The 23501-nt window shown below is 51.0% G+C and overlaps 1 protein-coding gene across 1 annotated transcript; it reads left to right on the plus strand.

Moving 5' to 3' along the window:
* The first annotated feature begins 14956 nt into the window (after window positions 1–14956).
* On the plus strand, window positions 14957–20111 carry CD8B (CD8b molecule). Its single transcript, XM_026847187.1, is given in 7 exon segments — window positions 14957–15085; window positions 15088–15192; window positions 15195–15297; window positions 17151–17501; window positions 19332–19421; window positions 19864–19953; window positions 20071–20111. Coding segments are annotated over 7 exon segments (909 nt in total).
* The last annotated feature ends 3390 nt before the right edge of the window (window positions 20112–23501 follow it).

Consider the following 23501-nt stretch of genomic DNA (forward strand, 5'->3'; position numbering starts at 1 on the left):
GGACCTGCTGTGGCACCTCCACATGGCTGCAGGGCACGACCCTAAAGTGGCAGGATCCTCTGCAGCAGCAGGAAAAGTCCATCCTGCCAGGTATCCCTGCAGTCCCATGAGACATATCCAGAGATAACATGATGCTTTGCATGGAGAACAGGCTCCTTGGGTTAAATTATGTGTTTGGTACCTTCCTGTTCTTTGTGGGCTCTTATTAGTCTCTCCAGAGGACCCCAGCATGTCTGTGATTCCACCAAGGCTTATTTTTACATCACTTGTTCCACTTGAGACAAAACTGCTTCACAGCAGCATGTTAGCCTCTGTTTTTTCAAAAATTAATCTGAATTACTGACACAGGACTAGACCAGTGGGGCTAGCAACCTGCCCACATCAATGTTTGCAGCCTAAAGCAGGGGCAGCCAGGCTGGGCTAGCTCTGAAAACTGCCTCTTCCATCTACCTAGTTGGAACGGAGGAAAGCTGGTGGGTTGCAGATGGGTTGGGGGTTTCCACAGGTCACGGCTGCCCCAGAGGACGCAGAGAAAACCACCAGGGAATAAATCCAATTGTGTCACCCATTTGACTTGGAAAAGCAGGAAAGTGTGGGTAAAATATTTTATGGGATTTACTGAAACAACCAGAAAAGCAGACAAAACCTCTGGCTCAAGATCCTGCCCATGGGCTGCACCCGAAGTCTTCTGCAGCCACAGCAATACTGCTGCTACCCTGAAAACAGTTCTCCTCGGTTTGTGGTGGTAAACAAATGAGACTAAAAAGGAGAGGGAACATCATAGTTTTGCAAACTTTCCAAACCAAGGTGCCGGCTCTGCAGAGGGCAGCAGCTCGTTGTAGCTGCAAAGGATGCTGCAGCACATCCAGCAGCTGTGCAGGGCTCTGCATTCAGCTGAAAGCTGCGTGTGGATGTAGGAACCCCTTTCCCTATGGCTACAGCAGCTTCCCGGGGCTAACCCCTGCTGTGCCACACTCTCCCAGTGCAGGTTTGGGGCTGAAGAGTGGACAACGTGAATTTTCTGTGCTTTCTTTTTCCCCTACAGGCTCACAAAACAGGCCAGAGGTGTAAAGGCTTTGCATAAAAGGGTAATTACTCATACAGAAATTAATTCTCATGAAACATGTAAGGTGTCAGCAAGTAAGAAAGATGCTTTAACCAAAATTGCTATGTGTTTTCTGTGAGGCTTAATGACGGGGGCAGCAGAGCGTGGAGGACACCAGGCACCAGCCCTTTCCTGGGCGGTGGGAGGGCTGGGGGGAGAGTTCAACCTCCCATCCCAAGGGTGAAGGGGGTGTTTTTGTGGTAAAGGATTTCTGTGGTTTTTAGACAGTGATTTATTTATTCACGTTTTCATGAACTCAATTATAATGTGTGCTACTGAAAGAGAGGTGTCTTTAATAAACCCGCTTATTGAAGTTTCACTTTTCTTTGAAAGAAGTGTGCTGTGGCAGTATGCTCTCTCTCTGTGCTTCCCAGCCCGGTGTTTGTGAAAAGTAGGGGGTTTATCTCATTTCTTGAGTTAGCCCAGCAGTTGCCTGTTGGGTTAAAGGCCAATTCTTTATTTTTTTTTATTTCATCCTGAATTGCAAAAGGCTTTTTGTCTACATAACCACCACCTTCCCCCAGCACCCCCCCTGCCCGTTCTCAGAGAGAGCAGCACCTCCAAGATGAGATCAGATACGTGGGCTGAAAATGAGGTGGTTAATCTTTTTTAATTGCCAGTGTTTTTAAATTCTTTGAGACCCCCTATGTATATTTTAAGGCTCCTCCTGGATTCAAAGGCAGGGTGGGTGATGCAGGTCAGGAGAGGCAGAATGAAAGGGGGGTGCAGGTTTGTGCACCATCGCAGAGCCCCACCCTTCAGGCCGAGGCAGAAATCTTTGTGTTTCAGTGAATATTCTGCAGACAAAAAGCAAGTGAGAGATTTTGGCCTATAAAAGGGAAAAAAAAAAAACCCACCCTCATCTTTTGTTTTTAGCAGAATTCTCATTACCAGTGTACCTGAAGCTCCAAGCATGGCCAGTGAGCAGCTGAGCAGGTCACAACTGAACACACAGTTCATTCTCTAACAGATAAATTTTATTGATTACATGCACAACTACACAAAGCAAAGTGGCAAAGCGGTGATGTCCAAGTACATGCACAACTACACAAAGCAAAGTGACAAAGCGGTGATGTCCGGGCTCCAAATACAAGATCTCACCAAGCCGTTGGCCAGGCGTCCTGGGAGTCTTGGGAACCCAGAGATAATTGCTGCAAAGGTTCATGTGGATTCAGCTCCTTTAAGTCCAAGGTGATTACAGGGTCATTCGTTCTGCTCATCTTTTATTGTCTTTCCAAGTCTCTGAGGCTGGTAACACCTCTGCCATCTTCAGCTTTTCAACGCTCAGACATTACATTCCCTTCTCTTTCCTTCCAAAGACACTGTCCTTGGCTTTCCTTATCTGCTTCTCCTCTGCTTAAGGAGTCTTAAATCACATAAGAGCTGCTGCTTCACACTAACATTTGGGAATAGAGGGTTCAAAGACAAGTTACTTATGCTAACTCACTAACTCTTGCTTCTTTACTGTGAGGGTAATCAAACAGTGGAACAGGTTTGCCCAGAGAGGTTGTGGAGTCTCCATCTGTGGAGATAATCAAAACCCAGCTGGACACAGTCCTTGGGCAATCCACTCTAGGTGACCCTACTTGAGCAGCAGGGCTTGGACCATCTCAAGAGGTCCCTTCCAACCTCAACCATGCTATGATTCATGCCAACCACAGGCTGCTTGGCCTGCCCTCCCCTCCTGGATGGCCCTCTTAGAGAAGGCCATCCCTCACATCAAGGTCTGGTATGGCATGTGTCCCCACCGCTCAACGCCTACTGGGTTGCAGCCAACAGCGGAGCCAAAAGTTCTTCTTGGTGGCAAACACAGAGGCCAACCCAGTCTTGCCCTTGACTATGGTAGGAGACGCTTGGCCATCCCCAGCTGTGTCATCTGGTTGTCAATGAAGACCTTGACCTTCCTTATCCAGTAACAAGTCACTACCATGGCAAAGCACACACAGATTTGCATTAGCAGTATAACTGCAATGGGGTGCAGCAGCATGTTGAAGATGCCAGTGGCCGTGGGGGACCAGCCAAAGAAAATTTCCCACCAGTGGTGTTCTCCTGCCCTCTTAATTCGTTCCATTACCTGTTTTATAACATTACCATCATGATGTACGGTTATTAGGATCTTCTTAGCTTCTGCCTTAGCATTTTCTAACAGCTGCTGTAAATTTGCATGCTCTAACATTTCTTTTACAAGTGACAGATCCATACCGATGGGGGTCGGGGTTATACTACGATACAAGGTGTAGTTTCTAATTAACAGCTGGCTAGTAAACACAGGTGGTTTATACACAAAGTCACAGCCTCTAATAATAGCTACATTGCAAGCACACATATTGGAGTCATTAAATGTGGTCTGATTATAAACTTCGTTAATCTGCACGTATTTACACATCGTTCTAAAGCACACGCACCCTTTCCCTACGTACACTAACACGGTTTTATTACTGCTCTGGGGATTGATCTCAAAATGGCACACCCCTTCTTTGGTGTCAAAGCAAACATCACTCGCCTTAAGGGCATCATCTTCGCATATGAATCCCAGCCCCCTCTCCAAAATGCAGGCTTCCAAATCTACTGATTGCCATTTCCCATCAGACACCCTCGCCCACATGCGGTGGTCCAGGGGGTAGACCACGGACCCGTTTGTGTTAACCCCCAGAGCCACGATGGGGTAGACCTTTTCGATGTGAGCCTCTGCCACGGTCAGGACGTGGGCGATGACTGCATTGAGGGCCTGGTCGTGGGTGAAGTTGATGAGCCTCCACCAGGCTTGGAGCTGCCGCTCCTTCTCAGTGGCCGCATCCCACACAATCTTTCGGATCTCGGTGGGGAGGACGCCGTTGTCGCCGTCTCTCAGGATACCTGCAACAACACTCTGCACCCACATCTGTGCCTGGATGCAACTAAGAGCGAGGGAGACGTTACTTTGTTCAATGCCCAGTGCTCGCAACAGCACCTGGTGGTCTTTCTCACTTATTTTTTCCCAGGTGGGCAACACCTCTGACACGAGCCACTGCCCCATCCCTAGGCTGGCCAGGGATGAATTCAGGGGGTTGAGGAGGCCCTGCACACCCGAGGTGACAGTCTCTAACTTGTTGGCCAAGACCTCAACGTTCATACTGTTGAGGACTCCCAGCCCAGCACCTCCTCCTCCCAGTGCCGTGGCCAGCAGGTCTCTTCTGGCCCGGGTCCCCTGGATGGAGCGGCTGTGGAGCCATGCCAGCCAGCCAGTGTGGAGGGTGGATAGGAAGGGGGTGCAGTGGGGTCTGATGGATGAAATATTAACGGTGGACAGAGACAACACCACCTTCTTCAGTGACCGGACAGGCCCAGTCAACAGCTCTTGGATGTGATTTTTCTTGACTACATACGGGCCTATTTTGGAAATAAAAGGATGCATGACAGCAATGATGGTAAACTCTTTTTTAAACCCTTCAGGGCCTCCTATCCACCACTTTCCTCCAAGCTCAGGGGACATTTCTACACTCAGGTTTCCTTGACACCACACCTGAAGGTTTATGACCAGGTGTGGGCAGCGTTCATAATTCTGATTATACCATGAAGCTTCCGTGCCCAATTCAGATCTATCAAGCGTTTTGGTCTCATGGAGGCAGTTTACTGGCACGACCCACTTGCGGCCATTAGGGGCAGTGACAGTCATGGTGGTGCCATCAATTTGCATGGGATCAGTTATACTTTCTTGGGAGTATTTAATTTCCAATTTTACCTGGTTGCCAACTTCAACATATTGGGCTGCATGCCAGGCCAAAAAATGGCACTTTGAGACCTTAACAGCAGCAAAGGAGAGTTTTGTAGTACTAATCTTGAATTTAAAGGACAGCCCCACGCTCTTGTGGGCCCAGAGGCAGACCACAAAGACTGGCTGGACCAAAGTGAAATTGTACCAACAGTCCAATTTTTCTATGGCACAGATTTTTTTCTGATTCTTCTTAGTTTTTATTTCAGTTACAGAGATTTGAGTTACCTGCTGGTGAGTGGATCCATTAATTACCCTGCACCCTACCTTTACTTCTTGTCCCACCTTCCCCAGCAGCTGTGGGACTCTGTCTGTGCTGTCCCAACTCCACTCATTTTCCAGGTACACCTCCATCCCATGCATAACCACCGTTGACAAATTTAAGCCGTTGTTAGAATTTAAACCCATGCTTCCCGTATATTTTATGTGAGCTTGAGACCAAGGCCAATCAGTCCCAATTTTTGTGTACCTCCTAACCCTGTGCTGGGCTGTGGCCCATGTTTTGGGGTGCCTTTCTAAGTGGAAATGACTGACTTTTTGTCTGAGATGCTGATGAGTTGGTTGAGCGTGTTGGGTGCTCAGCACTAGGCACATACCAGAAAGCAAAGCAAATCCTGCAACCAGAAATTTGAAAGCATTTTCCCCGTAGCACAAACAGGGCTGGTGATGCCACGAAGTTCGCCCTTCCCGTCGGTCACAATTGCCTTCCATTTTCCTTTATCTGCAAAACATAAGCAAGACGGGCTCTCCAGCCCCGTTAATTTCCCTTCCATGCTTTTAATTGAGAAGAATGGAGCCATTTTTCCTGCCTTTTCGCCCCCTTCCTGATTTCTACCTGGTACATGGAGGGGCTGGCCTTGTTCACAACCCTAAAAGGCCCCAACCATTGGGGTCCCAGCACCTGGTTCTTCTCTCTAACCCCCCGATACATTACCAGGTCCCCCGTGTTCCACTCCGCAGGGCGCAGCAGTACTCCCAGCTGCTTATCCATCTTGGGGATGTTGGTGTCCTGCACCAAGGCAAGCTGGTGGTACGTAGCTGACACCGTCCTCAGCATGTCCTGGACCCACTTATCTGTCAGCACACGGGGTTGCAGTTCGTCTGGAGGCTCCCCTCTTTGCCACCAGTGTCCTGGCAGCTTCAGGTCTCTTGCAGGAGGCAGCTTTTGGGGAGAAGGCATGTGAGATGCCACAGCCCCCCGTAATGCCAGCAGGACCAGTGGGAGCTTCTGATCCCAGTCTTTCCTTTGCTGGTTCATGAGCTTTCTCAGGGCTGTCTTCAGTGGGTGGTTGGGCCCCTCCACCGAGCCAGGCTTCTGGAAATGCCCTGTGATGTGAAGCTTTTGCTTGATACCCAGGGCTTGGCACACCCCTTTTGTGACTTCTCCAACGAAACGTTGGCCGTGGTCCGAGTCGATCTCCTTTGGGACACCCCACCGTGAGAAGACATGCTCTACCAGGATCTTTGCAGTTGCGCTGGCTGTGTTGTTTCGAGCTGGAAATGCTTCCACCCACTTGGTGAAGTTATCACTGATCACAAGGCAATACCTGTTCCCTTGGGCTGTTTGGGGCAAAGGGCCAATAAACTCCATCTGCAGCTTGCTCCATGGCCCAGAAATCCTCTGGTGGCCCAGGAGGGCTTTTGTCATTTTGGCATCAGGATTGTTGGCTGCACACGTCAGGCAGTTGCTGACATACCTCTCCACATCCTCCCTCATTTCAGGCCACCACCCAGCAACCTGCAGCCTCACCATGGTCTTGTCTGTCCCCAGATGCCCCTGCTCATGAGCCAGGGCCACCAGCTCCGTCCGGACAAGTTCAGGCACCACCCAGACCGGGAAGTCTGCCCCCTCCCTCCGTGCCAGGACCAGCCCTGAGATGTCCTTCCACACCTTGCACCCCTTATACTCCCTGCCCTGCACTAACACCCGGATGCTGGGGTCTTGCGCCTGCAAGCCCAACAGGTCCACACTCTCCCAGTGCCTGCTGGGAGCCACCAACACGGGGCCATTCTCCAAGGACTTGCTGGCCTTCCACATCAGCCCTTCCTTTGCGCCTTGCTTGGCTTTGGCATCCGCCTCCTTGTTCCACTTGGCTTCCTCTGTTCCCTTCTTGTGGGCCTTCACCTTAATGATCTGTGCTGGGTGTGCTCTCTTCTCTGCCAGCCTCGTGAGGTACAGCAGCTTTTTGGCATAGGTGACAGGCTTGCCATCAGCAGACTGCATGTCCCTCTCCCTCCAGAGCGGCAACCACTCCAGCAATGCCCGCACTACCCAACCTGAATCCGAAAATATGGCCAGTGGCTGGTCTGCTGGCGTGTTTTCCATGGCGGCCATCACAGCCACCAGCTCGGCAGCCTGGATGGAGTGTGGCAGGCACTTCCCCTTCACCACCTCCCCAGTGCCCCGGTTGATGGCAGCATAGCCTGTGTAGGGCACCCCTTCCTCGTGGTAGTTGGACCCGTCTACAAACCACACGACGTAACGTCTCTCCTTGGCCTCCTCCAGGCTGAGGCTGCTCTCAAACAGGGGCACCTGCCGCAGCTTGGGCTCGGCTGAGGGACCCCCTGCCTCCTCCCCGTCCCTCTCTCCACTGATCACCACCCCATAGGTGCCAGATGAGGGCTCCCCTGCCTCCCAGGGGACCTCCTTGTCAGTCAATGCCAACATCCAGTTGGCCATCCTGGGGCAGCACAGGGGATCCTCGTCCCCCTTCCCCGACAAGAGGTACCTCACCGGGGCACGGGAGGTCTTCAGCAGCACTGGGGCCGACCCCACCAGGTACTCCCAGTGCTGCAGGGCCCAGGTCAAGGCTAAAACCTCCCTCTCATAGTCAGTGAACTGCTGCTCAGCCAGCGTCAGGAGGCGCGAGGCGTGGGCAACAGGAAGGAGATGGGCACCATGCTGCTGGCCCAGGGTGGCCTGCAGACCCCTCCCCGCACTGGCCAGCTGCAAGATGTAGGGTCTGTCCCCTCGGGGATGCACCAGCACAGGGGCTCGTGCCACACTCTCCTTTAAGGTCTTCACTGCTTCGTCCTGCTCTGGCCCCCATTGCCAAGGGATGTCCTTCTTCAGGAGGTGGCAGAGTGGGGCAGCTTTCTCTGCATAGCCCTCAACAAACTCCCTGGAGAACTTCAGAAGAGCCAGAAAGGACTTTAGGGTGGTGGCATCGGCTGGCGCCGACACTTTCTGTATTAGCTCAACCCTCTGCTTCTCCAGTGAGCGCGCTTCCTCCCCCAGAGTCACCCCTAGGTAGGAAACCTCCTTCCAGCACAGCTGGGCCTTCATGGGGTTGACTCTGAAGCCCGTCTTCTGGACAGCCTCCAGCACCTCCCCCAGCACCTCCAGGTTCTCCTCCTTTGTCCGGGTGTGGATGAGAACATCACCGGCACAGGACAACACACTCTCCCGGTGGCCAAGCTTCTCCCACATCCTCACCACGTGCGCATGGCAGATGGCGGGGGTGTTGTGGAAGCCTGGGGGAACTCTAGTGAAAGCAAATTGCCGTCCTCGAAGGGTGAAGGCAAACTTGTGCCAGGACTCGGGGTGCAAGGGGATGGCGAGGGACGGGCTGGTCAGGCTGAGCACTGAGAACCACTTGGAACCCCGGGAGATGGCCGCCATGATATCTGGGTACTTGGCCACCATGTTTGTCCGCAGCGGGGTGACATGGTTCAGGGTGCTGAAGTCGACCGTCAGCCTCCATGTTTTCCCATCAGCTTTCCTCAGGGGCCACACTGGTGCATTGCTAGTGCTCTGCTGCTCCACCAGAACTCCCTGCTCCAGCAAGGTTTTGACTGTGTCCCACAAGGCAGCCTCAGCCTCAGCTGGGTACTGGAGCTGAGGCTGAGGAGGGGGATCTGGCCCCTTGACAGCCACGATAGCATCAATCTGCCCACAGTCCAGCTTGCTTCTTGCCCAGACCTGGGGGAACTGCTCTGTGACCCGTTTTATACGGGGCTCCCACTCCGGGTGGACCAAGAGCTCGGGAGCTTTCACTGACATCACCCTGTGGCTCGCCGGGATGATGGTCACATTACTTTGGGGGCAGTGTAACAGCGCTTGGTTTGCCAGGTCCACCACTACCCCCATCTTTGTCAGTGCAGAGAGAGCTAAAATTCCCGGCTTTCCCTTCATTTCCATTTTCCCAAATTTTTCAGACCCTTTGGCAGTCCCAATTTCAAAGGGTATGGGCCCTGTGAATGACACAGATGATTTTTGGCCATTCGGACCCGTCAGTTCAATAATTTCACAGGTTTGGAAGATCCCGGCTTCACCAGGGACCATATTCAGAATTGAATAAGAGGCACCAGTATCAATTAACATCACTTGTCCAAGCACCCCTCCTCCAATAGTTATATCAACTATCAGACGCCCCCACAAATCGGTCTTAATCGGTGCCACAAAAAGGGGCGATGCAGGTGCCTGGCAGCCCTATTGCTGAACCTTAGACCCCGGGTCAATCGGGTGGGAGCTGCTGTGCTTTTTGGCCTCATGCAGGGCCAGTTTTCGGAAGAGCTCCGCATCCGGCAAGCCATCAATATCCTCCTGCTTCTCGTATTTTATCAAGCGCTTCCTCAGCTCAGCCCGCCAAGTGTTGGACTTCTGAAACCTCAGCCCTTGCTGGTTCTCCTTTCCTGAACCACCCTTGCCATCAGGATCTTTTCGGTTGTCTCCTTGTATTTTTCTCATCCCTGCATTTTGGAAGGACATGGCTGAGGTTTTCCCTTTCTTCCCCCCCAGCATGTACCCTGGGAATGCCTGCTTTTGCAGCTCAAAATTCTGGGTCAGGATCTGCTCCAGCTCTGACAGCGGTTTCCTGGCCGCATCCCCTCCTGCAATCACCCGCAACGGGGGTGTCAGCCCCACCACCAGTGGCTCCTTGAATTCAGGTCTGTCAAAATTGAGGGGGGAATCCTTTGCGCCGGGCAGCCCAGCTATCTGGTAGAGCATTTTTTTACGGTTAACATAAGCATCCGGCCGCTCCTCAGGGTTTTGCTTCTCCTGGTGGAAGAGCACTAAGGGGTTGACCTCTGGGAAGAACACCTTCAGCACAGCCAACTGGACATCCCCGATGTCCTGGACATTGCCCATCTGTACATCCCCCGGCAGCGCCGCAAAATCATCCGGTTTCATGCACTTTCTCACCACATCTACCAGGTCACTCACCAAGTTGCCACTCTGGCACCTAGGTAGCCGCTGAGCCCTGGACAGCCAGTTGACTGCTGTCTCCTTTGTTAATGGCCCCAGCATCTTCCCCACTGTCTTGAGCTGCTCGGGGGTAAACCAGAGAATAGCCCTGTTGGTGTCTATGGCCTGGAGTGGGCTATGGGTGGCCGGCTCATCGGGTGGGCTCTTTTTAATTTTGGAAGCCTCCACCTCCCCTCCTTGCATCTGGCACATCTCCTCCCTCAGAGGAGCATAGGGAGATGGCCTGGTGGGGCCGTTGGCACCCCACACATCATCCTCATAGTCATAGTGGGGAGGGTGCGGGTCTGGGGAGTTCTCCCCTTCACCATTCCCAAACCGGCTCCTCTTGCCTTGGATGGCAGCCACAATGCCCCTCGACACCCCCAGCTCTGCCTGCAGCTCCTGAATCTTGGCATGGCATACTTTGTGATCAGGGCCAGTACCCCGGTCCCGCTGGACATCCTGCAGGACCGCCCGCACCGCGCTCTGCGCATCGTGAGTCTCCCCGATCCACTTGCCAACCTCCTTCTCCAGCTCCTCTGTTTTCAGCTTCTCATAGCCCAACTTGCTCTCAAGCCGGGTGATCTCCACCGCACTCCGCAGAGAGTCCCCGCACAAACCCTGCACCTCTGCCCGCAGGTTGTCCACCTGCATTTTGAGCTCACCCTTGGCCTGTTCCAACTTCTGCACATTCTCAAGAGCCTCCTTCAGCAATTTGGACAACTCCCTGCCCACCATCAACAAACCCTGCAAAGCCGCTCGCTTCTTGCACTTATTTGTGGGTTTGGGTTTTTTGCTCTCCTCCGACCAGCTCTCCCACTGCTGGCAGAGCTGCTGGTATGCCTCCGGGCCCTGGAAGGCCCCTGGGGACCAAACCGGAGGGAGACACTTTTGGAGCACAAACTGCTCCAGTTTCCAATTGCTAACAAAGTCAGTCATCATAGTGAGGCAAACAAGATCCAAGACAGCTTCGTCTCAGAACAAAACTACCATAACACAGCACCGCCGACCCACCCGCAGCGAAAGGCTCCGACCCTGCGATCTGCCCCTCCGAAAAGCCCCCGGGAGAAAGCCCGAACCTGGTAGCAAGGGACGGGGAAGGTGGGGGCCGAGTGGCCGCGGCCGAGCAGGCAGCCGCCGCGACACACCGGCTCCCGGGGAAGGGGATGGGGAAGGGACGTGGGAACGGGCAAAGCGAAGCAGAGGTTTAGAAGAACCCCAATAATAAGATCTCACCAATCCTTGGCTGGATGTTCCGGCAGTCCCGGGGCCCTGGAGATAGTTGCTGCAGAGCTCCGGCAGTTTCGACACCTTTCAGGACAAGGTGTTTGTGAGCCCTCACTCCGATGGCTTTTTATAGCCATGGCAGGTCCTTGTTTGGGGGTGATAATACCTCTGCTTACTTGCCCAGTGGCTTTTTTTCCTGCAGGTGCTGCACCCCTCCCCCTGTCTTCCCAAGGACACTTTCCTTGTTTTTCTTTATCCTCTTTGGCAGCTGCTCTGCCCCTTATCTATTTTGGGGGGGCCCAGGATTAGTGTCTGCTCGCTCATGCTAACCTCTGCTTGCACCAAGTGCCCTGAAGAGGGAGACCTGGAGCCTGTCCCCTCAGCAGCCATCCTCCCAAATTCCCCCAATGCCCCCTCACTTGCTGCACACCCCATTAGCACCTGGGTTTTAGGGGGACATCACACATGAGACTCACACCTGACACCTGTAATACATATGGTCCCCCCAAACCACACCCCAAGCACGGATCTGCTTGCTGGGGGGAAACGAGATGGCAGGAAAATTCACATGATTCATCATGTAGATCCATTTTGGCTTCTGGACTTCAAAAGCAGCATTTTTCCATGCCACAAACCAGCCCATCACACTCTGGTACCTTGGGGGCATGCCACGATGTGTCGGGAGCCTTGACTGTGATATTGCATCAGCTGAATTACAGCTGTAAATCTGCACCTGCAAAGACAGACAAACCCCCCCAACCTCACCCTACAAACCACATCTTAGCTCGGAGCAGTTTAGAAAAGGAAACTTGGCCCACTTAATTTTTTTTTTCTGCTATAACGCTAAGAAAAAGGTAGTACTCATCGTAGTGAAAATGCTATCATTTTCATCACTGCTTTTCCCCCTAATGAAATCCTCCAGAAACTACACCCTTCCCTGGAATAAAATCGTTAAAAAAATTTTAAAAGAAAAAAAAAAGTTCATCCGTGGCTGCTTGAGTTCTGGGGAGTTTCCATCCAGCAGCCCATTATCCCCTACAGGCCCTTATTTCCAAGTCCTGTGGTACCTGCTGTATTGGACCAGGCTTGAGGCTGAGCAGCCCTTCCCAATCCCAAAAGTCAGCCCTTGTGTCCCAGAAAGCACAGAGGGATTGGATTTTTTTCCTTATTTTTATGGCAACTCTTCCTCTAACCCAGCATTTACAGCCCAGCTGCAATTCCCTCTGCTGCAACGTGGGAGTTTAGGCAGAGATGAAAGAGATGAAACCCCAGACAGGTCCTGCTTCTTGTCTGTGAACCTCTTTCTTCTTTCTTCTACCCCCATGCTTTCCTACAATTCCCCGAGAGCAAACACTTTGCTGCAAGAAACCTATCCTAAGGAGAAAATAAAAAGTTGGAAATGTAACAAAGCTGTTGAAAATGCAGGGAATTAGTGTTGGTGTGGTTGAGGTACATGGGATGCAGGCTGAGAAAAAGAAGAGGGGATGTTTCCCCCCCAGATGAGTGAGGAGGAGACCGACAGGGAAAGCACTGAGACGGGGGCAGTGGGGTGGCTGGGCTGGGGTCCAGGCTGGTTGGTTTTCATTTCAGAAAAAGAATAAATTCCCCCTAGGAACTGTACAGCCGAATAGCACTGATACACTAAAAGTCAGCGATCTCCCTCATCTTGCCCCAGCAATAAGCCAAACACTCGTGATGAGGAGCTGCTGTACCCCAGCAAGGTCACCAACAACCCTTGCTTGTGTTAACAGATCAGTTCAACTTGCACCCTGTTTTCCTCCCCTCTTTTCTTCCCAGCACAGCAGCCCCAAACAACGTGGAGATGGTATAAACAGCAGCTCTCGCCTTCATGTTCCCAGAGTGCTTTTATTTTTGTTGGTGATGAGACAAAGGTATCCAACCTCCAAAACGGTTTCTTGTAGGAGCACCATCCAGTCCTGAGAACAGCTTAGCTGCCAGTAAATAGCTCAACTGCAAACAGCAGCTTCAAAAAAACTTACAAATTAATCCCAGCACACACACTATGATTTTACATTGCAAATATTCCTTTTTCTTTCCATAGGAGACATCCTATAAGTAAAAGCGCTGCAGGGAAACATCTCTAAAGCTGCTATAATATCCTGGGGAATCCCTCCAAGCCAATATATCTGCTTAGGCAACCCAGTGTTACCAGCCTTGCAGCAGTGTTTGGTGCCCAGTGTAATATTCCCCATGTTCAAGGTTGTAACAGTGACAAAAGCCACCTCTGAGAGCACTTTGATCCTGACCAGGAGGCCAGAAGATGCTCCAGGTGACAGCAGCAGTGGGAAAAAGGGGACACAGCCATTGCAGCAGCCAGGGACATTGGGCTCAGCTCACTGACTTCACCACGAGGATAAAGGGAAAATTCAATTGCAGTGACATTTCTCATATTAAGAACACACACAAACACACACACCATCCCCCCCAAAAAAAAGAGTTGCCCACACCCCATTCTGGAGAAGTCCCAGTTTGGGAGTGAGGGGAAAGGCAAGCAGGAGGGTAGAAGAGGAGAAACGAGGGATGCTGCACCCTGTGCCAGGGGCTCAGCTCCAGCAATGAGCCCTTGAAAGCACTGAAATGTGTTTGAAAGCACGAAAACACGTTTTGCCTGCCAGAAAAGAGTTAAGGAGTGGTTCAGCCAACCCTAAATTTTAGCAGCCGAGCCCTTTGTGGCAAGGCTTTTGGTGGTTAGCAAGCCGCTTTGAGCAGGAAATTATTTCAAACAGAAATGGGGAGGGGATGTGTTACAGCAGCATGGAAAAATCTGGTTGCAAAATGGACCAAAAATTTGCACTGCACGAGACACAAAATTGTTTTTCCTATTCGTCTGCCAACTCAAACCCTGGGGGAGGTTTCTCAGTGGCCCCCCCAACCCAGCCTTGTGAGATCCCCCCTGGGGAATCTCCCCTCACCAGGGAGCCAGCCCCGGGGAGATGTTGAGGCTCTGTAAGGACCACGAGTGTCTGCACAAGGAGGGCATAAAAGAAAAACAAACCCCACTTGGCAGCCAAGGGAGCAGTGAATAAACATTAATAATAAATCATTTCTTTCCCAAACATGGAAATATTGAAGGCTGCTGACGCCAGTTCACCCCTGTAATTTCACATCATGTATTTCACTCTTTGAGTCCTAAACCCTGAGTGCTTCAAACCTCTTGCCCCTGAAGACATTTCAAAGCCACTCTGATATTTTATCCATCATCTAAATATTTCTGCATGAGAGCCGCACACTGTCACAGCTACCAAAGCAGTGCCCACTGTGAGGTGGGAAGCCCCAGCAGAATTTCCTTATTTTGTGGTTCTTTCAGCCACTAAATTTGTTTGAGGTTTCTTGCTCTGGGCTTCAAAGTTTCCTGTGATGCTTCGTGCCTCTGCCTTATGGCCATCTAGGTTGGTGTTCAGCATTTTCCAGGCCCAGAGGAAAACACCTCCTGCTGAAGACTCTGCTGAAGAAAACAACCCCACAGCTCAAATTGCATCTTCTCCTTATTTTGCACGCATTTTGATTTTGACAGAGGAGAAAACAGCTGAAATTCAGCCTTTCTTGATTTTATTTTTAATGCCAAGCTCCTATATTTGTCATTTTTTTTAATTGCGTGGATCTAGATTAAAAGAAAGACAAAAATCTAGGTGATGAAATATGAAGAAATCATAATTAAAAATCAATGAGCTTAGGGTTTTTTCTTCCGAAAGGGGATTTGGGGGGATCTCATGCAGTGCTGGAGAAGCGCGTGGGGCTGCCGCCCTGATGCACACCTGGTTTGGGGACTCGGCGCAGGCGAAACTGCCAGGCTGAGGCTCCGGGCGCTGCTGCAGATGCTCTTTGGCAGCTGTTGGCGAGACATCTGTGCCAAGACGGGGAAGGACCTCGTGGGGTGAAGCCAGCCCTACCACCAAGAAGTGACCGTGGGTGGAAGGGGGAAGCTGGCACAAACCCCCTCCATCATTGACTCCACCACTATGGCCTGGCTGTGGCTCCGTCTCTTCGCTTGCCTCCAGATCCCAGGTAAGAGGAACATGTCTCTTAAGGGTTAAGAGCACCTAAAATCATGCTGGAGCCTCTCCTCCGCCCTGCTCCAGAACGCACATGCAAGAGAGAAAAGGGACTGGTTTTGAGCTGCTGCAGGCTGGTCTGGCCAAGCATGTGGAAACAAACCCATCCTACTCCAATTCTGTGTGGTCCCCTGGGAGAATATACACTGGGAAAGGGAACAGGGAGGTTTTGGGGGGGTGAAGGTTTGGCAAAGGATGAGCTTTTCTGCTCTGTCTCCGTCCCAGCTCACCCCACTGAAGCTTGACCACTGGCTCAGAGCTGAGCTGAGCATTTTCCAGGATCCTTCCTCATTCCTTCTGGTTCATCCAACCTCTCCAACAGCTCGAGGAAAAGGTTTTTGTGGGGAGTTGTTTCCCAGCAGAGCCAGACCTCAGGGTAGCCAAGGAGACCCTGAAGCCACGGTGCCCCACAGCCACACACATTTCATCCCCTAAAAAACACACAGGTGTTTGTCAGAGCAACGTTTGTGAGGATTGTACTCTAAACCCTGAAAATTAGGTATTTACGTATTAAGGAGACATTTATAATGGTGCGACTGATGTGCAATGCCTGATTTTTGGCATTGCAATATTAATTTAAGGCTGAAGCCTGCCAGCAGCGATGGGGTCATCGGTGCGGGGACAGAGGAAAGCTCTGGACCTGTGTCAGTCACCAGAGCCCTCTCCTCTGTCTGTCCCCATGGGGGACAAGAGGGACATGGGGGCCATGGCCACTGGGATGACTTCAGGGGTTGTGGCCATGCAAACCCATTCCCACACCACTGGGTTTGCAGAGCTACACAAGGCTCTTTGTAACAACAGCTCTAAGCAGCTTTGGGATTTTGAAGGAATAGGGACATTTTAAGGTTAAAAAAAAAAAAAAAAGCCAAAAAGTGTGCTTTGTTGAGCTTTTTACAAAGCTTTAAAAAATGCCTGGGAAGAAGATGGGGGAAGCAAGAGCATCCTTATCTTCAAAGGGCTGTTTTTCACTTGGTCTTGGAGTATCTGCAGCTTTGTAGGACTGTTTGCTGAACAGAAAGGATCACAAGACACCTGTTATCCCTTTCACAAGGACAGACCCTCGCTCACACACAGACACCACTCACATCTGCCTGGGCCAAACACGTCTCAGATAATTTCTAAAAAAGATGCAAAACCCAAACACACTGATGTGATGTCAAACCGAAGCTTTCAAGTCCACCGCTACCCCTCAGTCCCTCCCCTTCCCCAGGTCTCAAAATCCATATAAGAATAATTTCATATGAAAATTAATATAAAATTAGCTCATTTTGAGATGTTTTGCACATTTTTTGGTCCTTCTCTGCATCTGAGATGCCATCTGAAGTTTATCAGTGTGGCTTCTGTTGGACCAAAACTCTGGCAAATAAGCTAAGAGGGTCAAAAAAAATCTGTTGAAAGAGAGGTGAAGCCTCTCTGAAAAATGAGAGAGAAAAGGGGAGCTGGAGAGGAGCATCTGTGGGAGTAGGTGGGGATGCCCTCCCCTGCACATACAGCCCTGAGGATACCCCCAAAATCATCCCTCCATCCCTCTCCCTGACACTGAACCCCCTCCCTAGATGGGTGTTTTACAGGGCAAACTCTACCTGTATAACTAGGCTTGATGAAAAATGAGCTAGGGAACCCAAAAAGGCCTCTGAGGGAATGTGGGACCATCCTGGTACAGATGCTCCTGTTTCTTGCTCGTGTGATCCCCTGGTCTGTGACTACTCGATCTTATTAAGACCACAAAGAAAATCTGTACTTAGCACAGAAGAAAAATAATGAAAAGAAAATAATAACTATGTATTCCTGTCTCTTTTTTCCTAGTTTTCTGTACAAATCTACCTTTATCTCAGACTCCAAAGCACATTTTAGCCCAAGCCAACAGCAAAACAGAAATCCTCTGTGAGCTGAAGGAGGAGTATGCAGGGGTGTACTGGTACCGCTGGAGCCATGTGAGGCAAAATTTCGAGTTCTTGATATTTTCCAACCTATTGGGCAAAGTCACGTACGGCACAAACATCAGCCAGGACAAGTTTAGTGTCCGTGGGGCGAGTTTCCGCACCTCCTACAGCCTGCACATCAACCATCTCCATGCCTCGGACAACGGCACCTATTACTGCTCCATCTCCCAGTCCTCCCAGCTCCTCCTGGACAGTGGGACATGGCTCGGTGTGGGTAAGCATCACTCCTGGGGCTCCAAAATGTGTCACCAGCAGACTGTGATGAGGTCCCCTGGGTAAGGGTTATGCATGTTTACAGACCCTTCCCAATTTTAAGTTGCAAAGTTAGGGCTCTGGGGTTTTTCTGAAGAGACCTATGAGACCAGCTAAGGCAGAAAATATGGAAAATAACTAAATTTTAGGTCAACTGCATGTGACAGTCTTTTTGCCACCAGCAATTGCTCTGCTGTGGTCATGCCTTAAGCGCTGTGTTGTTCCCAGCATCTTAGGATTTCCACGGGAAGGTGCTCAGCCCCTGATACTGCCATGCCCTGCGCTTGTCTCATGCCCTGCAGTACTTTGGATGAGAGGCTGGACGGGTGCTCTGCTCAGCTCCCGGGTCCTCCTGCACCCCTGTTCTTCCTTACTCTTTCTCCAAGAGACAGGAGCTGCATGGAGGCCAGAGGACATCATCCCTCACGTTGCTGGAGTGTATCTGACTGCAGGTTTTAAGCCCATCATTCACAAAAAGGATTGAAATGGGATTTATTCCTCAAAGCTCACAGCCAGAAACAAGAGCTATCTGTGGGCAGCACTGGGGGAGTGTTGCTTTACAGACCCTGGGTCATACAGCAGCTCTTTTCAGCCCATTTTCCCCTTGACCACCAAGCAGGAGGTGGTGTACTAAAACTAATGTGTGTGAAGCAGGATTCAGCCCTTTCTTTGCAGAATTTTAGGGAAACAAATAACTTATTTAACCAAGATGCAGCTACAGCTGCTGGCTCAAAAGCATCCCCAGTGTTCCAGCCTTTTTTTTTTTTTTTTTTTTTTCCAAATATGCCCTGCACCTTGAGCTGGCTGAGAAATCCCTTTTGGATTCTTGCCGGCTCAAAGAAAAGCTGGTTTAAGATAAAAGAGAACTGTTTTTTATCAACTGAGCACACATCTATGTGCAAAGCAAAGCAAGAAAAATGGGGTTGAAATTCAGCACGATCAAGGACATTCCCATTTAAAACTAAACACCAGTTGGTTCTCTGGGAAGACTCAGGCCTTGATGGATATTTTCTTTTTTTTCCTTTAGTACACATACATGATAAAACAAATTGTCTTTAAGTTCCTTTTCTTTAAGTCTATTATAATGTAAAGGAGAAGCTGTCCACATAAATCCCAGGCACCTGATGTCTCATCTTTGAATGTAAAAGTATGGTGGTTTCTGAAGGTATTTCAGTCTCAGAATGAAGCAGAAAAAAAGAGTGAATCACCCAAAATTTTGAATTAGTGGAGTTTGAGCAGTCAGATGTACAGCCATTTAATGGCATTACTGGGATATTTTCCTGACCAGTTTTACAGAGATGAATATACTCCATTGTAATTCAGATACACCATAAGAAATCCTGCCGTCATCAGAAAAAAAAATAAAATTAAAAATCCAATTTTGAGCAAAGATTAGAGCAATCTGAATATGGAAAAGAACCACGGGTCCCTTAAAACCTCCCAGTGCTACTGAAATCTCCTCTTAGCTGTGATTTTGTGCAATGCTGATGAGACAGTGCCTGGCAGTAAATGTAGCTCAAGGAACTTTCCTTTTTCTCTGCCTTAGCCTTCTGCCCTTGTTTGTCTGTTATGTTGTTTTACCAACTCTTTTACAGTCTCTTGGTAATTTCTGTGGCCACTGAGAGATTCGGGTCAAGCTCCTGGCCCCTATAGATAACTCAGGCTTTTGTGGGGGTTGCTGGATGGGGCTATTTTTAAAAAACAGAATTTCCAGCCCCTCTTGCCTGCTGCTTGAGATCTCCACTGCACTTGGTGCCAGACTGACTATTCTCTTCTCCTCCTTATCCACCAGTTGACGTTTTGCCTCTGAAGACCACTCAAGCACCACTCTCCAAAAAGCCCATGCGGTGCATAACCAAAAGTAAAGCTGCTGACAAGAAAGGTACGGCACCGGGTCAGCTCAGGCTGCCTTGTAAAAGGGGTTTGCTGAGCTCCTGGGGGTCCCCAGGGTTCAGCTGGATTTTGTCCTGGGGTGGGGGCAACTACAATGTGACCCTGCAGCAGTGGGCATCCAGGCTGGATGGGGCTGACCTCTGCCTTTAGGAGTGGTTCCCTGGGCTATACAAGGGTTTAGGGGCCAGGATGTATTTCAGTTTAGGGTATCATGACTCATAGCTAAGTTCCCTGCCAGGCCTTCGGGTGTAATGCACCTCCAAGGGATACCCCAGGGTGATGGTCATATCCCCTACCCCTCCTCTGAGGACCTGCCTTGCTCTTCTCCCTTTCCCACCCCACGCTCCATCCCCCAAAGCTGCCAGAGCAGGATGATGCTGGGTGCTGGGTTGAGGGGGCAGCTCCACACCATGTCCCCTCCTGCTCTCCAGGTGCCTGCAGCCCCCTGGTCTGGGTCCCGCTGGCTATTGGTGTCCTGGTCCTCCTGCTGAGCCTGGTCCCCACTGCCCACCGCCTCCACCGTAAGTATCCTGCCAGCCCCGGGGGATGAGGAGGGGTGTCAGGGCCTGGGACAGCCCAGGAGTGGGATGGGGAGCTGGGAGAGTGTCCTGGGGCTGACAGACACCATCTCTTCCCAGGTGTGCGGCGGAGGCTGTGGCTTCGCCTCCACAGGCAGTAAATCCCACCATCACCCCCCTCCTCAGGCAGGCAGGGAGAAGCTACGGACCGTCCCCTGCACGGTGCTGAGACCGGCCTGGACATGACCCAGGAAGGATGTTACCAGGGACAAACACTGGCTTGTACTGCAACAGACTTTTCTTTCCTCTGACGGAACACAACTCAAACATTTTTCTTTGACAGAACAGGTGGCAGAAGGACCAGGCTGGATTCTGCAGCGTACTGAGCATTTCTCAAGGGGTGCTGAGCAGGGCAAATGCTATGGCTAGCTCTGCACTGGGGGCAGTGGGGCTGGTGTGCTGAAGGGATTCAGATGGGCTGGAAAGATGCTGTGAGCTCCTTGGATTGCCTCTGTGTTCACCTGTAGAACAGCACAAAGGTGCTTTTGGTTTGCTCTTGCTAACGCTGGTTGATAGGACTTCGCTAACAAACACTTTGAGAGCAACGGGCAGACAGCAGAGGCAGGTCACAGCACAGCTTGTAAAGGTCCTGTACAGGCATGTTCGTTAGAAGCAGTGAATATATCACTCATTTTGCTCTGCAGGCTGATCTCCTGTGGGTGCTGCACTCAGTGCGGGACAGGGCTCTGGGGTGAGCAAGGAACCATGGCCTCTGTCTGAGCAAGAGTTAAAGCAGAAGGACAGCTCCGGGGGGAGCAGGGCTGGGAGGGCATCTTCCCCCACAGGAGCCTGCAAAGAGCCGAGAGTGGGAGAGGAAAGCCAGACAGAGCGATACAGCCAAGGCCAAATACCTGGCACAGCTTGAAGGCCAAGAGAGCTTCTGAGAGCAAACAGAGGCAGCCCACGGCTGGCCCTGAGCCCAGGGGCACAGCACTGCCAGCAGGAATTGTCCTGAGCAATGCCAGAGGGTGCTGAACCCCAGAAATGTCTCTGTGTGCTAAACCCCAATGTCTGTGTGCTGAACCCCAGCAGTGTCTGTGTGTGCTGAACCCCAATGTCTGTGAGTGCTGAACCCCAGCAGTGTCTGTGTGTGCTGAACCCAGCAGTGTGTGTGTGCTGAACCCCAATGTCTGTGTGTGCTGAAACCCAGCAGTGTCTGTGTGTGCTGAACCCAGCAGTGTGTGTGTGCTGAACCCCAGCAGTGTCTGTGTGTGCTGAACCCCAATGTCTGTGTGCTGAACCCCAGCAGTGTCTGTGTATGCTGAACCCAGCAGTGTGTGTGTGCTGAACCCCAGCAGTGTCTGTGTGTGCTGAACCCCAGCAATGTTTGTGTGTGCTGAGCCCCCAGCATGCTGAGCCCTGAGAAATTCCCCTTGAAGTGCTGACCCTCAAGCAACACCCACACGTGCCAAACCCCAAGCGATGCCTGTGCATGCTGAGCCCCGAGTGATGCCTGTGTGTGCTGGGGCTCAAGCAGTGCCCGTGTGTGCTGAGCCCTGGGCGATTCCAGAGGGTAGGTGGGTCTCCCCAGGGATGTTAAGAAGGCTCAGCCAGTGCCTGGAGCTGCAAGGCTGACATGGGGCTGGAAATTCGGCATCTTGCTGAACACAGTGCTCGCTCTCGGATGCATCCCCAGCCCCACATCTCTGCTCAGACACGGGCACCAGTGCCAGGCTGGATCACCTGCAGTGAGTGCAAGGGGAAGGTGGTCCACGCAGCTCCTGTCCCCAACATGGGCAGGAAGGCCAGCAGCTGTTTTTACTGCTGGGGACACAGCAGGGATCTCCTGTCCTGCACATTGCATGTAACCTTACAGCTGCCCACAAGCCAAGAGCTCATGAGGCTCCAGAGTCCCCAGGTCCGGGGCAAACACAGGCATGGGCTTGTGTGGGTGTAAAGCATGGCAGTGGCACAGCAGCATCCCTCTGGCCTTACCCCCCTGCCACCGGGAACTGCTGCTCTCCACTTTAATATGGATTTTTCTCAAGGACTTGGTCTCAAACCTGGCTGTGGTGCTCCTTGCGATGGGTATATCCCCTAAATAATGCAGTAGCAAAGCCAGCAGTGGACGATGCTGAACCAGCTTTCCCAGGCTGTGATGCTCACCCCACTGATGGGCTGCAGGGGACCCTGACCCCAGACCCATCCCACCAGCCCTGATGCAGGGAGGGGTTCCCAAGCACCTCTGCTTCCAACACATCATACCATCAGCATATTTTAGCCTCTGTGAAAACTCAGATGAACTAAACCCACTGTTTTTCTACCCTGCAAGCACTCGGTGTGCAGAGCTTTGCCCCAGGAGCAGATTATTTTTATTTTTTACAGGACAGCTTAAAGGAAAGCCCTTTGAAACTTCCCATGGGCAAAAGTTTACTCTTTCAAACTCAGGGTTTTTCCCTCAGCCTGCAGCTGCTTTTGAAATCCCAGCTCCCTTTCCCATGCTTGAGGCATCCTGACCTTAATGTCCATTCCTGCTTCATCTCTCCCACCTCTTGCCCAGCACCGGAGACAGCCTCCCATGGCCAGGCAGCCAGTGCCGGGCCCAGGCAGCCACAGGCAGGCTGTGACAGCCCAATCCTCTCCCACGGGAAGGTGAGCCACCTCAGGAATAACTGCCTGGTACACTCCTCCTCCTCTCTCCATTCCCCAATTTGCCTTCATTGTTCCTTTGTAAATTGAAAAAACACAAACAAAACCAAAAAAAAAAACCCAAACAAGCCCCCCAAAACCTGCCCAACCTCAACATCATCTGCACACAATGAAAAAAGAAGAGTACAGCAACAGTCCAGGATGCTACATGTCCTGCTGAAACACAGGTTTGGGCAATTTACCAATGGGAATGATGAAAATATTGTAAATAATTCCTATAAACATCAATAGGGTGTTTTAAGACAGTAAATCTCAGAGATTTTAGAGCAGGTTTCACAACTGCAAGGGCCAGTCGAAAAAAATCACTTCCCATTTCATACTTTATTTCCTGAAGCCTATATAAGAAAGAAACAGAAACACTAATAAAAAGTTGCTTTTATGTCTGAGAAAATGAGGCCAGTCCCCTAATATCTGCAACTACTTTGGTTTTCTTTCTTATCTCATCACTGCGCTGAGAGCACGATGACAATAGTAGCCAAGGATCAGGGACACCATCTTATGGCATGTGGGGGGAAAAGGGATGCTTCCACCATGGAAAATAATGGGAAAATATTTCTGTGCATCTCTGCTAATGGCACGGTGCCCAGATCCATGGAGGGAGACATACGGGTCACAGCATTGCCCATCACAATGTCCTGGCAAATGAGAACCCCTAATTTACTCCTCGTTTCCTTCCGAGGATGGACCAGCCTTCTCCTGTCTCCCACTGTCACCCTCCTTCCTGCAGCGAGGAACATTCATACCTAGAAGGGAAAATAATGGGATTTTATATATAGCCCCAAATCCTCACATCAGCAGTAAATAAACGACGTCATCTTAAATGACAAAAGGAGGTACCACAA

The sequence above is a fragment of the Athene cunicularia genome (assembly GCF_003259725.1).
Source record: "Athene cunicularia isolate RWA chromosome 4 unlocalized genomic scaffold, athCun1 chr4_part1, whole genome shotgun sequence".
Taxonomy (NCBI): Eukaryota; Metazoa; Chordata; class Aves; order Strigiformes; family Strigidae; genus Athene; species Athene cunicularia.